The sequence below is a fragment of the Lissotriton vulgaris genome, chromosome 5 (assembly GCF_964263255.1).
Source record: "Lissotriton vulgaris chromosome 5, aLisVul1.2, whole genome shotgun sequence".
In the NCBI taxonomy this organism is placed as follows: Eukaryota; Metazoa; Chordata; class Amphibia; order Caudata; family Salamandridae; genus Lissotriton; species Lissotriton vulgaris.
Genome location: NC_141693.1, coordinates 1761761946 through 1761777430, shown reverse-complemented (window position 1 = coordinate 1761777430; position 15485 = coordinate 1761761946). Strand labels below are relative to the sequence as shown.

Genomic DNA, 15485 nt, shown 5'->3' with positions numbered 1-15485 from the left:
TGTGAGTAACTCCATGGATGAGTGACAGTCTGTGACTGTCTGTTTACACTGATTGTATCTAAGGTTATATTAGAGTCTGAAGAGGTTCATGGTATTATCACATGAATGATATCATCAGTGATGTGATCAGTAATGTCAAATGAGATGTTATCAGTGATTTTATCAGTGATGTCATCAGTGATGTCATCAGTGATGTCATCAGTGATGTCATCAGTGATGTCATTTGAGATGTCATCAGTGATGTCACGAACCATGTCATGAATGATGTAATATGTGACATCATCAGCAGTGGATTGCGGGTGCGCGATATATAGTTAGTGCAACTAACTATATATGGAATTTCAATGGTTTTGTGTGAGTAAAATAAGGTTTTGAAAAGGCTAATCCCTAACTATATATGGTCTATAACCAATGGTTTTTTCAGTGAATTTTCAAGGTTTTGTAAATGCAAATTCCTAACTATATATGGTCTATAACCTATGGTTTTTTCTGTGAATTTCAATGGTTTTTTAATAGCAAATATCAAAAGCTGTCAAAGGTCAAGTACGTGATAGGTAAAAACTTTTTCGTGTTTATGCACGCTGATGTGCTTTGAACGCTGCCCCCCCCCCTCCCCTCTTTTCTCTTAGTAGTACTCTCTCTTTGCAGATAGTGAAGGGTAGTTAACGCAGGCCTTTACCCCCGTTGTAATCCGTCGTGCCTGCTTGTCTCTCCATTTGATTGATTGTTATCCAAGCATTTACTGTTTTACAATTGATTCTCTTTGGTTCATTCTCTATTTACAAACAAGCACAAAGTCGCAATACTCTGTTTAGTCTTTGCAGATAGTGAAAAATCGTGAAAAATCGTGTAAAAAAATAAAAGTAATCGAGCAAAATCAGTAGGCCACTAATTGAATCTCTTTTTGACCTCGCTAAAATAGAAACATTAGGAACAACCCTTCATGAGAAATACGAAAATAGTGAGATGAACTGAGCTCCACACCATGAGGGCTGCAAGACAGCTCGGCTACGTCGCCCACCCCGCCCAAAATAACGACAAACCCTATGCAAATATTAAAAATATATACAACACACCAGCAAAGTAACAGGGTAAAACATTTTATTAAATAACTATTTACATAACTATTTTATACTTTTTGTTGCCCGATCCGGCTAGCTCAATCGATAGAGCATGAAACTCATGCACTCTGATAGCAAGCGTTGTTGCTGATGCTATGCAGACCAAAACTGGTTTTCAGTTTGTACATTCTTCTAGTTTTTTTTCATCCAAGGTTGGTTGAGTTTGTAGAACGATGGCTTCAGATTTAAAAACATACGGTGTGGTGGCGCGGACTGGGAGGGGGCGCTTGGCTCCTGCCCCCTCCCCAAGTAAGATTTTCATACGTGAAAGTACGTTCATGATTTTGGTCCCTGAGTTGCTTCGATGTCACTGCCATTCTCAAATGGCATAAGTTCTGGATGTTGGGTGCCATAGTTCAGAGTTCTGAGCAGCGCTTGTAACACTGTCTGAAGCTTATTTGCACGTACTGCAGCTTCACTATTCTCAAAGTAAGTGAGGGCCGTTTGTGGACCTGACTGCATTTGAAAACAATGTGATATGGTACCTCCCTAAACCGCTTGACGGAGGCCCCCGAGGGGCGGTGTGATGGCACGGACTCGGAGAAGACGCTTGGCTCCGACCCCCTCCCCAAGTCTTATAGCACTGGTGTAGCCTGAGATCGCCCCCGGCTCCCGGGGTTCGGCGGAACTTTTTGCCTTTTGATGACTCTTCTATTCTGGACCTTGTCCCACAATCCGTTTGACCTGAAGACACGCTGTAGTGGGGCGCCCCTTTACCGTTTTCGTTGCCATTCCGCCCGCTTTTGCTACACTGTGCCTCTTCCGCCATTCAGCTGTTTACCGCCCGCTCTTGCGACTACAGCGTCTCGCTCACCATGTAGTTGAGTTGCTCCCGCTCTTGCGATGCAACGATAGGCGGCTGCCACAGGACTCTCAAAATGGCGGCCGGCTCTTCAGATTTGGGCGTGGTCCACTAAAATGGCCCTGGAACACCTTGGAACTCTGACGCTTGCCTGATAGGGCTTGTGTCCCATTCTCGAAAGCGTCTCCTCAGCCGGGAAGATTCTACAAAAGTCTTGGGGGCCCCCGACTCCCGCAGGCTTCTGGTGGGGAGCGGCTGCCATGATTGCTCGTGGAATGGCCACGACGGAGCTACGAGATGGTGGTGCTCTCATGCTGACGCCAGCTTCAGTCTGAAACATCCACAAACACTGTAGACTACCCCTTCGATCAGTTCCGGTAGCGCCCCAACATGACCCGGTAGAGAAGAACTTGCCCTCCCCTCTTTGACTGATGGTTCTTGTTGCCTGTCCCCTCTGTTGTCATTTAACAGAACTTTTTGGACTGCTGAAAGGGGTTGTGTTCCGAACGCTGGTTGGTGGAGACATTTTGACTATATTCTTGACCTACGTTGTCGCGTAATGCGTTATATGACACGCCGCGTTAGCGCACCCGGAAGTGCTCCGATGCGCGAAGCGGAGCTTCCCGGAAGCAATCCGGGGCGCGCAGCGCGTAACGTAAGCATAACAGGTCATGTGACTTGTTAATAAAACTTTTCATTGGTTCATTTTACTTTTGTTATTTTAATGATGAAAAGCTTGGTCATATGACCTAAAAATTACGCTTTTTATTGGTTTCGAACATTATTTTTTTTTAAACATATATGTTATAATGTTCCAGGCTAATGTACTTTCCCGGAAGATTTACAACTGTCCTGCAAGTAAAATATATTCCTTTTTCGAGAAAAAGGGCGTTTCTTCGTCCCATGACGGAGCCGTTGAGTAAAAGAGGCTCGGCCTGCTGTCTTAGTCGCCGATACGCCTGATTATCAGATTCTTATCGATCACTTTATGTTGCAGGAGTGGAAAACACAACTGCCCTTGACCATTTATCTTTACTGCGTTCCTACGTATTATACCTTTTATCCGTCATGTAATTGGACTGCTTTATTTCACTTGCCTTTTACTGATTCGAAAACAGTGACTAAAAGTAAAAACTTTACCAATGTAAATACTACTACCATGTTTTGTTTTAAAAACATTTATTGTGAAAATGTCAGTATACAAATACGGGCCTATAACCACGTGGGCCGGCCACGGAGCAAACTGAACTCGTATATGATGAGGAGACATTTACATTGTAGAGGAACGTAACGAGCGGGCCATTAGGTTGCAAGAACTAAGGTGTCTAACAGTTGCGGAATCGGTGGACATACATTTTGTAATTAAAATACGACAGGGCCACTTACAAAAAATTATCTAGATATACATTTGCGGGCAAGTACCATGGGTGACGTTAATTCGAACTTTCAATAGTACAGTAATCAATAACACATCAGAACTTAATATCAATAGGGATGTCGAAATATTCTATCAATTCTCGTCCCCGCCCGCCATGAGCATCAAAACTACATTCATATCTCGTGATATCAAGGTTGTTTAACCAGTACACAACAAGGAGTTACGAGTCCCATTTATACCGGCGCCATTTTGGGCGAGGCCGGGCAGGTCCAAGATATAGTCAAAATGTCTCCACCAACCATCGGCCAGACCAGAACCCCTTTCGGCCCTTTATGCTACAAGATGGTGTCTTCCATTTAGAAAATATTGTTGGCAGCATTTTGAAAGGAAAGATAAACAGCCGTTCTCCTAGTGAGTCTCACATTGTTACATTTAGGAAGAATGTTGAAGAGTAGTATGTTGAAAATCTGAAGCCATTGTTCTACAAACTCCCAATCAGCCTTGGATGGAAAAAAAAATCCGGAAGAATGTACAAACTGAAAACCAATTTTTGTCTGTATAGCATCAACAGCAACGCTTGAGTCAGCTTTGTGTGAAGCCGCCATTTTGATTCAATCAATAACGTCCCCCTGCACACATTCAGGGACCTGGTCGTGTCTTCAGGTCAAACGGATTGTGGGACAAGATGCAGAAAGGAAAAGGAAAAATGTTCAGCCGGACCTCGGGAGCCGGCCGCCTATGTCATGGGCGATCTTTGGCCACACCAGGACAATAGTGAAGCTGCAGCAGGTGCAAATAAGCTTCAGACAGTGTTACAAACACTGCTCAGAACTATCAACTATGGCACTCAACATCCAGGACTTACTGACATCACCTCATAAGCCAACGGGGCACCCCACGCCGACTTTCGGCGCAGCATTGTAGGATGGCCACACCAGTGCGGCAACTTGCTGGACACAACCTCGGTGCCATCCGGATCTCGGCGCGTTCGAGTCACTGTACCGCAAGAGTGACCGGAACTCAGCTGGACACGCCGTCTTTCGGCGCAGCATTGTAGGATGGACACACCAGTGCGGCAACTTGCTGGACACAACCTCGGTGCCATCCGGATCTCGGCGCGTTCGAGTCACTGTACCGCAAGAGTGACCGCAACTCAGCTGGACACGCCGTCTTTCGGCGCAGCATTGTAGGATGGCCACACCAGTGCGGCAACTTGCTGGACACCACCTCGGTGCCATCCGGATCTCGGCGCGCTGTGCTGCCTTCGGCCTACTGGAACCGCAAGTGCGGACGCAACTCAGTTGGACGGCGAGTGAAACGCTAAGGGGCGCCCCACTGCAGCCGAGGAGCCTCCATCTTGGGGGAGACGCACAGCCCCCACTGACTGACGCGACCTCACAGGCCAACAGGGCGCCCCACGCCGACTTTTGGCGCAGCATTGTAGGATGGCCACACCAGTGCGGCAACTTGCTGGACACCACCTCGGTGCCATCCGGATCTCGGCGCGTTGTGCTGCCTTCGGCCTATTCGCACATCGGTCCGCTACTGACACCGCCTCACGTGCCAACGGATTTTCTACGCTTTTTGTAGCCCTATGCCGCATAACAGGTCATGTGACTTGTTTATAAAACTTTTCATTGGTTCATTTTACTTTTGGTTTCCTAAAGATGGAAGGCTTGGTCATATGACCTAAAAATAACACTTTTCATTGGTTTAGAACATTTTTTTTTCCCCAAACGATGAAAGCCCCACCTTGTTTCTGGATGTTTCAGACTGAAGCTGGCGTCAGCATGAAAGCACCACCATCTCGTGGCTCCGTCGTGGTCATTCCGCGAGCAATCATGGCAGCCGCTCCCAACCGGAAGCCTGCAGGAGTCGAGGGCCCCCAAGACTTTTGTAGAATCTTCACGGCTGAGGGGACGCTTTCGAGAATGGAGCCCAAGCCCTAGCAGGCAAGCGTCCGAGTTCCAAGGTGTCCCAGGGACATTTTAGTGGACCAGGCCCAAATCCGAAGAGCCGTCCGCCATTTTAAGAGTCCTGTGGCAGCCGTCTATCGCTGCACTGCAAGAGTGGGCGCAACTCAACTACATGGTGAGCGAGACGCTGTAGCCGCAAGAGCGGGCGCAACTCAGCTGGATGGCCGCCACCTGGGGAGGCCCGTTCACGCCGCCTCCCCCACACCCCCCCCCGGGGGTGCCCCACGCCGTTTTTCGGAGCAGCATTGTAGGATACCAAAACCAGTGCGGCAGTTTACTGGACATCACCTGGGTGCCATCCACATCTCAGCGCGTTCTGCTGCCTTGGAACTATTCACACAACAGACTGCTACTGACGAGGCCTCCCCGCGCACCCCCCGGGGCGCCCCACGCTGTTTTTCTGAGCTGCATTGTAGGATACCAAAAACCAGTGCGGCACCCAGGTGACATCACCTGGGTGCCGTCCAGAACTCAGCACGTTGTGCTGCCTTGGGACTATTCGCACAAAAGACAGCTACTGACCATTGTTGCTTCTTTTTTCCAAAAAATGTTTAAATGTATTTACAGTTTTTGTTGCGTTCTATATATTTATAAGTTAATAAAGTTTTATAATCCTACTACTTTGTTGGAGTGCTATATATTATTAAAAAATCGGGTGAATGGGGCCTTGAATCGGGTTATTGTCATGTGTGGGCTTTGAAAGTGTGCTGCTACAGGATCGGACATTTCAAACTCAAATGCACGTTCTTTTTCTTACCTTTCCGAAGCATGGAGCGCAATAGCAGGCAGAGAAAGGGTGATGCAAGTGTTGAACACTGCCTGGCCTGGCAAGTTGCTGGCAGTGCCCCCCCCCCGCCCGCTCCTGAAAGAGGGCACACACACACCGCCGCCCCGAGTACTTCACAGATCTTTAAAAGACCATGCGCTTGTTAATGAGGCTTAAATGGTTTATCACCCCTTCTAGAGCCCCTGCATCGGCCCTCTGACGTTTCCTGGAAGAATTAACACGTAACACAATACCAAGCCCTGTCAGCTGAAACCCCCGAGGAATCGGGTTTTTGCTTGCAGGAATCGGGAGGCGGGAGACTAGCACTGAAATCGGTAGTCTCACGCCTGAATCGGGAGGGCTGGCATGTCTGGATTCTCTACAGCTGGGGCCATAAACTACATCCGCAGGGCTAGGTGATAGCCTGGGACCCGCCTGGACAATCGGACACAGAGGAAGAGGAGTGTCAGAGGGTGCGGTAGTGAATAGGGTGAAAGGGAGGTGTCGGGCGGGCACAGGGTGTGATTCTCAGGGAAGAGCAGCGCAGATAGGGGGAAGTTTATGGCCCATGCATGAGAGAGAGAGCGGGGGTGACCAGTGCGTGGGGGAGATGCTTGCGAGGGTGGGGAGCCGTGCTGAGAATCGACGGCGTGCAGAGAGTGGGTCTGGTCAAGGCATCTAAAATGGCTGCCGTGCACGACAAAATTGTGGCATTGGAAAAAAGGCAAGATGGCGCAGACAATATTTATCAATAAGGATTCATTTATAACAAAATATTTTATCGCAGTGACAAATTGGCGGTCAACACTTCCTGATTTCCATCGAATCGAACGTTAACAGACGTCACGCAGCAAAAAAAAAAAAACGCTCAGGCACTGCCGCTGGAAGACATGTATCAACATATATGAGCCTCCTCAGCCACCCTCAGAAAACATAAGGGATCAGGATACGTCTCCCGCACCCCCTTATACCTAGTAATTTAATTAAAACGAAACACAAAATGGCGAATTCCCGTTTCGCTACCAGTTTGCGGCCCAGTTCGCGGCCCGGGAAGCGCTTCTACCGTGAAAAATCATTTTTTTTTATTTTCCCCACGGGACCCTTTAATAACCCCAACATCATTCCTAGGGGGTCAAGAGGGGTCTACCTTGCCCCCTTTCATTACATTCCCCCTTCGTTTTTCACCTCTTCTTCTCTCTCGATCTTACCGAGAGATAAGATGGCGGCCGCTCCGGACTGTTTAGAATGTTGACAGACACCGGAGAGCCAATCAGCTTCGCATCGCAAAGTTCCGTTTCGCGAAAAGTACGCGAACCGGAGCGCAGCCCGGAGCGCTGTTACAGATATATATCTTTTTTTGAACGTTAATTTCTCAAAATCCACTGAAGCACATATATTGAGACCTAGCAAAGGCACATCGGGCTAACAGTCACTACAATTTTGCCAAGTTTCGTGCAAATCCATTCAGCCGTTCGAGCTAAAAGTGAGGCCAACCGCCCTATGGAAATTAACATGGGAAAAACGCGTTTTGGGACCCCCCTTTTTTCTCGGCCCCCCCTTGACGAAACCCCCCCAAATTTTCAAGGGCTGCTCAGAAACAAAATGTGCCATTTTCCTGAAAATTTCAGCCGATTCCGTCCACAAACGCCAAAGTTATTAGACATAGAATTTTCAAAAATCCCATAGGGAAAAAATCCTAACTATATATACCTACTGGCGACAGCCAGTAGGTAATATATATATATATATATATATATATACACACACACATACATACACACACATATATATATATATATATATATATATATATATATATATATATATATATATATATATATTCACTTAAAAAACCATAGGTTTCAGGCCTTATATAGTTAGGAATTAGCATTTAAAAAACCTTTGAAATTCACTGAAAAAACCATAGGTTTCAGGCCTTATATAGTTAGGAATTAGCTTTAAAAAAACCTTTGAAATTCACTCAAAAAAAGTTTTAGGGGTGTTGTAGTTTGCTGGACATTTCACTCATACAAAACGATTGAAATTGCTCCTATATAGTTAGTTGGACTTACTATATTTTGCGCACCCGCAATGCACTGCTGATGATGTCACATATTAGATCATTCATGACATGGTCAGTGACATCACTGATGACATCTCAAATGACATCACGATGACATCACTGATGACATCATCCAGTGAATTTGGTTTGCTTCTTTATTTAAATATGCATTATATCTATAGCAATTTGCATTGAAGAATGAGTGGATATATATATAAATAAATATTTGGATGGAGGATTTAGTAGCAGTGTAATTGACTGTTTACTTGACCAATTTATAGTGTCTCACTAAATATAGTGGATAGGGACTAAACTGTGCGAATATCTGTATCACTTTGTCAGTTGTTGTGTAAACTGGTTCTCCAGTTGCTTACTAGCTATGTGAAAGTCTATATTAGTTATTGATTAGTTAACTGAGTATTTGTATGGGAGAGTGAAAGTGTGTGTGGTTCGTTGGGGGGTGTGTGACTGTCCAAAGATGTGTGAATAGTTGATTCAGTAGATATATGAAGTTAAAATTACATGTTCTAACAGTTTGGGTTTCCCACTTAAAGCCCCGTTATTGCCACTCACGTACCTTTATCGGGGTACTCCGTTGTCTCTTTGGGCCAGCCTACTGCATTCTGCTGGGGTCCACCGCCTGGAGCTTTCTGTGGTATCAGATTTTGCGTTTCGTTCTGCTCCAGCACAGCCTGAAGGGCAGCCATTTCTTTCTGAAGTTTATCCAAATTATTCTGCATGGCTTCTCGCTGCTGTTATGGAAGAAATGTGGTACCATGTTCTCAATCATTCCCACTGCGCGTGAAGCAAACACTGTCACAATTTACCAGCGGCCCTCACACTTCCGGCAAGGCTCACAACATCGAGTCAGGAAGGGGACTTGGGTCGCCAGTATGCGGGCAGGTGGTCAAGCAGCTGGTCCGCTCACAGCCCAAAAGAGCAGGCCGCTGGGAGGAGCCTGGGAAAGCTTGGAGATACGCGCGGGAAGCCAGAGCAAAGAGATTACAGAACTAGCACAGAGAAAGGAAGGAGAGATAAATGATAGAAACGACACAAGTACAAGGGTTTATAGGTTTAGCGAGAATAAAACAGTCATGCAAAGTGTACATATGCGGCTGTAGCACAGGACTTCAACATTATGGCTTCCTTCATTGTGGGCACAGTTACACACGAGGCAGTCGGCAACGCTAGAGTCACTGGTTACGTGTAATACGACTGCACTAGATTGTCAGCACGTTATTTATTTATTTATTTTTAAGGTTTTATATAGCGCGGACAAGATCTTTGCATATATCAGAGCGCTTTACAGAAACAGGAAGTAGGGTTGACAAACTCTTGAAACAGTGCAATATTCGGTAGTGAATGAGTTGCAAGGTAAGGTAGCAATCACAAAAGAGTATACATACTAATAACAATCAGGAAACAATAATATAGAAGCCGTGCAATGACGAATCGAATAAGATTATAGCACCCCAGAGGGTGAGTAAACACACTATTGAAAACAGTATAGTAGTCAGTAGTAAGTGAATTGCAAGTTAGTAGAGCAATCAAATCATAGTATAAACCCTAATAAGCAATCTGGAAACCACCAATATAACATCCGTGTAATGATTTTGATCCAGTAGCAATCAAAACAAGCATTAGAAATGCAATCGGGCTCGGATTTGAGTTTGAGCTAATGGCATTGTAAATGCCAATGTATTGTTGCTATGTGTAATGGAGTGTGTTCATGTGGTGTGTACTGCCAGTGATCTCCTTGTGAGTGTGCGAATATTGCACCACTTGCCTGTGATGTCCTTCTTGTGAGTGTGAGAAGCTTGCACCTCTGCTGCCTGTGGTCTCCTTGTGAGTATAAGAAGCTTGCACTGCTGCTGCCTGTGATGTTGTTCTTGTGAGTGGGAGAAGATTGCACCTCAGCTGGCTGTGGTCTCCTTGTGAGTGTATGCACTGTCATCGCTAGCCTGTAGATATGCACTGTCATCGCTAGCCTGTAGATATGCATTGGCTTCACTAGCCTGTAGATATGCTCTGTCATCGCTAGCCTGTAGATATGCTCTGTCATCGCTAGCCTGTAGATATGCTCTGTCATCGCTAGCCTGTAGATATGCTCTGTCATTGCTAGCCTGTAGATATGCACTGTCATCGCTAGCCTGTAGATATGCTAGCCTGTAGATATGCTCTGTCATCGCTAGCCTGTAGATATGCTCTGTCATCGCTAGCCTGTAGATATGCTCTGTCATTGCTAGCCTGTAGATATGCACTGTCATCGCTAGCCTGTAGATATGCATTGGCTTCACTAGCCTGTAGATATGCACCGTCATCGCTAGCCTGTAGATATGCACTGTCATCGCTAACCTGTAGATATGCGCTGTCGTCGCTCGCCTGTATATATGCATTGGCTTCACTAGCCTGTAGATATGCGCTGTCATCGCTAGCCTGTAGATATGCATTGGCTTCACTAGCCTGTAGATATGCGCTGTCATTGCTATCCTGTAGATATGCACTGTCATCGCAAGCCTGTAGATATGCATTGGCTTCACTAGCCTGTAGATATGCATTGGATTCACTAGCCTGTAGATATGCACTGTCATCGCTAGCCTGTAGATATGCACTGTCATCGCTAGCCTGTAGATATGCATTGGCTTCGCTAGCCTGTAGATATGCAGTGTCATCGCTAGCCTGTAGATATGCATTGGCTTCACTAGCCTGTAGATATGCGCTGTCATTGCTATCCTGTAGATATGCACTGTCATCGCTAGCCTGTAGATATGCACTGTCATCGCTAGCCTGTAGATATGCATTGGCTTCACTAGCCTGTAGATATGCACTGTCATCGCTAGCCTGTAGATATGCTCTGTCATCGCTAGCCTGTAGATATGCGCTGTCATTGCTATCCTGTAGATATGCGCTGTCGTTGCTAGCCTGCAGATATGCATTATCATCGCTAGCCTGTAGATATGCACTGTCATCGCTAGCCTGTAGATATGCGCTGTCATCGCTAGCCTGTAGATATGCATTGGCTTCACTAGCCTGTAGATATGCGCTGTCATCACTAGCCTGTAGATATGCGCTGCCATTGCTATCCTGTAGATATGCGCTGTCGTTGCTAGCCTGTAGATATGCATTATCATCGCTAGCCTGTAGATATGCACTGTCATCGCTAGCCTGTAGATATGCGCTGTCATCGCTAGCCTGTAGATATGCATTGGCTTCACTAGCCTGTAGATATGCGCTGTCATTGCTATCCTGTAGATATGCGCTGTCATCGCTAGCCTGTAGATATGCATTATCATCGCTAGCCTGTAGATATGCACTGTCATCGCTAGCCTATAGATATGCACTGTCATCGCTAGCCTGTAGATATGCACTGTCATCGCTAGCCTGTAGATATGCTCTGTCATCGCTAGCCTGTAGATATGCATTGGCTTCACAAGCCTGTAGATATGCACTGTCATCGCTAGCCTGTAGATATGCTCGGTCATCGCTAGCCTGTAGATATGCACTGTCATCGCAAGCCTGTAGATATGCATTGGCTTCACTAGCCTGTAGATATGCACTGTCATCGCTAGCCTGTAGATATACATTGGCTTCACTAGCCTGTAGATATGCACTGTCATCACTAGCCTGTAGATATGCACTGTCATCACTAGCCTGTAGATATGCACTGTCATCGCTAGACTGTAGATATGCTCTGTCATCGCTAGCCTGTAGATATGCGCTGTCATTGCTATCCTGTAGATATGCGCTGTTGTCGCTAGCCTGTAGATATGCGCTGTTGTCGCTAGCCTGTAGATATGCATTATCATCGCTAGCCTGTAGATATGCACTGTCATCGCTAGCCTGTAGATATGCATTGGCTTCACTAGCCTGTAGATATGCATTGGCTTCACTAGCCTGTAGATATGCACCGTCATCGCTAGCCTGTAGATATGCACTGTCATCGCTAGCCTGTAGATATGCACTGTCATTGCTATGGCTTCACTAGCCTGTAGATATGCATTGGCTTCACTAGCCTGTAGATATGCATTGGCTTCACTAGCCTGTAGATATGCACTGTCATCGCTAGCCTGTAGATATGCTCGGTCATCGCTAGCCTGTAGATATGCTCTGTCATCGCTAGCCTGTAGATATGCACTGTCATCGCTAGCCTGGAGATATGCACTGTCATCGCAAGCCTGTAGATATGCATTGGCTTCACTAGCCTGTAGATATGCACTGTCATCGCTAGCCTGTAGATATGCTCTGTCATCGCTAGCCTGTAGATATGCGCTGTCATTGCTATCCTGTAGATATGCGCTGTCGTCGCTAGCCTGTAGATATGCACTGTCATCGCTAGCCTGTAGATATGCATTGGCTTCACTAGCCTGTAGATATGCATTGGCTTCACTAGCCTGTAGATATGCACCGTCATCGCTAGCCTGTAGATATGCACTGTCATCGCTAGCCTGTAGATATGCACTGTCATTGCTATGGCTTCACTAGCCTGTAGATATGCATTGGCTTCACTAGCCTGTAGATATGCATTGGCTTCACTAGCCTGTAGATATGCACTGTCATCGCTAGCCTGTAGATATGCTCGGTCATCGCTAGCCTGTAGATATGCGCTGTCATTGCTATCCTGTAGATATGCGCTGTCGTCGCTAGCCTGTAGATATGCACTGTCATCGCTAGCCTGTAGATATGCATTGGCTTCACTAACCTGTAGATATGCACCGTCATCGCTAGCCTGTAGATATGCTCTGTCATCGCTAGCCTGTAGATATGCACTGTCATTGCTAGCCTGTAGATATGCATTGGCTTCACTAGCCTGTAGATATGCACTGTCATCGCTAGCCTGTAGATATGCTCTGTCATCGCTAGCCTGTAGATATGCGCTGTCATTGCTATCCTGTAGATATGCGCTGTCATCGCTAGCCTGTAGATATGCATTATCATCGCTAGCCTGTAGATATGCACTGTCATCGCTAGCCTGTAGATATGCACTGTCATCGCTAGCCTGTAGATATGCTGTCATCGCTAGCCTGTAGATATGCTGTCATCGCTAGCCTGTAGATATGCACTGTCATCGCTAGCCTGTAGATATGCACTGTCATCGCAAGCCTGTAGATATGCATTGGCTTCACTAGCCTGTAGATATGCGCTGTCATTGCTAGCCTGTAGATATGCGCTGTCATCGCTAGCCTGTAGATATGCATTATCATCGCTAGCCTGTAGATATGCGCTGTCATCGCTAGCCTGTAGATATGCATTGGCTTCACTAGCCTGTAGATATGCACTGTCATCGCGGTCATCGCTAGTCTTTAGATATGCATTGGCTTCACAAGCCTGTAGATATGCACTGTCACCGCTAGCCTGTAGATATGCACTGTCATTGCTAGCCTGTAGATATACTCTGTCATCGCTAGCCTGTAGATATGCTCTGTCATCGCTAGCCTGTAGATATGCACTGTCATCGCTAGCCTGTAGATATGCATTGGCTTCACTAGCCTGTAGATATGCACTGTCATCGCTAGCCTGTAGATATGCTCTGTCATCGCTAGCCTATAGATATGCTCTGTCATCGCTAGCCTTCGCTAGCCTATAGATATGCTCTTTCATCGCTAGCCTGTAGATATGCGCTGTCATTGCTATCCTGTAGATATGCGCTGTCATCGCTAGCCTGTAGATATGCATTATCATTGCTAGCCTGTAGATATGCACTGTCATCGCTAGCCTGTAGACATGCACTGTCATCGCTAGCCTGTAGATATGCATTGGCTTCACTAGCCTGTAGATATGCACTGTCATCGCTAGCCTGTAGATATGCATTGTCATCGCAAGCCTGTAGATATGCACTGTCATCGCTAGCCTGTGGATATGCACTGTCATCGCTAGCCTGTAGATATGCTCCGTCATCACTAGCCTGTAGATATGCTCCGTCATCACTAGCCTGTAGATATGCTCCGTCATCACTAGCCTGTAGATATGCACTGTCATCGCTAGCCTGTAGATATGCATTGGCTTCACTAGCCTGTAGATATGCACTGTCATCGCTAGCCTGTAGATATGCTCGGTCATCGCTAGCCTGTAGATATGCGCTGTCATTGCTATCCTGTAGATATGCGCTGTCGTCGCTAGCCTGTAGATATGCATTATCATCGCTAGCCTGTAGATATGCACTGTCATCGCTAGCCTGTAGATATGCACTGTCATCGCTAGCCTGTAGATATGCATTGGCTTCACTAGCCTGTAGATATGCATTGGCTTCACTAGTCTGTAGATATGCACCATCATCGCTAGCCTGTAGATATGCACTGTCATCGCTAGCCTGTAGATATGCACTGTCATTGCTATGGCTTCACTAGCCTGTAGATATGCATTGGCTTCACTAGCCTATAGATATGCACTGTCATTGCTATCCTGTAGATATGCGCTGTCATCGCTAGCCTGTAGATATGCATTATCATCGGCTTTAGTGGGTCAATTTCTGCAAAGTCATATGTAGTGAGCGGGAAGAAACGTGAATGACACAATAACGGGATAATGCATGAAGAGGGCTCTTTAAAAACTCCTGTTAGTAAGTGTATTAAACATAAAATGTTTGTTCAAATCAGTAGGTCTTGGGTAATGGCAGTCCTAAAAAGTTAGTTACTGGCTATACAATTTCTAGAATATTTTGTGTGTGTTATTGAGGTGGGAGGCTGATGCGTTGATGGTGATGGTTTCCTGCTTCGAGCACATTCCGCAGGGGCATAGATAAGCATCCCTGCGCCAGACATCGAGTCCAGAAATCTCCGAGCCTTAGGCACACGCTCTGCCCGGCTGCCCCCTCCACTTCACACGGCAGTGAATCACACAGCGAGAGATAAGAACTGAGAAGGAGTCAGCGCTCGTGATGTGTGAAAAGTTCAAGCAGGACACCTCTCTTAACCATCTGGATTGCATTACATGGGCACTCTGACAGCTCCTAATTAAGATTAATCACTCTGCCGTGCTCGTTCGCGCACAGAATATGCCACATCGGGCACGCGTAAATTACTTACAGCCTATCACGTCAACGCTACTAAATACACACCACAGCGAAGACGAATCACTAGGCAGATGCCATAAAAATATAAGGAATGTGCCAGCCGGAGCCCTTTCTGCATTTTTTTTTTCTAAATACAAAAGAGCTCGGAAACTCCGCCCACCACTTCGTGGTGACGCGGAGGCCCGAGCCCTAAAAACGAGTCTAACACAGATAAACATTCACGTAGCCGATAATGTAGGAGCCGTGTAATGTCATTGTTCCAGTAACAGTAGGGTTCAGGTGAACTTAGCCATAAGGACGGCTTTTACCTCTTTCTTGAAGAGTACAGTGGAGGGGATAAGCCTAGTTTCTGGCGGGAGTGCATTCCAGAT

At 46.3% G+C, this 15485-nt stretch overlaps 1 protein-coding gene across 11 annotated transcripts in view; it reads right to left on the bottom strand.

Annotated features, from left to right (window-relative positions):
* BRCA1 (BRCA1 DNA repair associated) overlaps nt 1-15485 on the bottom strand; it is a 510976-nt gene that overhangs the window by 258679 nt on the left and 236812 nt on the right. For 10 of the 11 annotated variants that reach the window (XR_015296056.1, XM_086924044.1, XM_086924048.1 and 7 more), the window contains one exon: nt 8683-8857. The exons of the other annotated variant lie outside the window; for it this stretch is intronic. Coding sequence is in view for 9 of the 10 variants with exons in the window: in XM_086924044.1 (XP_086780170.1) it covers nt 8683-8857 (175 nt within the window). In the remaining variant the exon portion in view is untranslated. The remainder of the gene's footprint in view (nt 1-8682; nt 8858-15485) is intronic. 11 annotated transcript variants of the gene reach the window in all.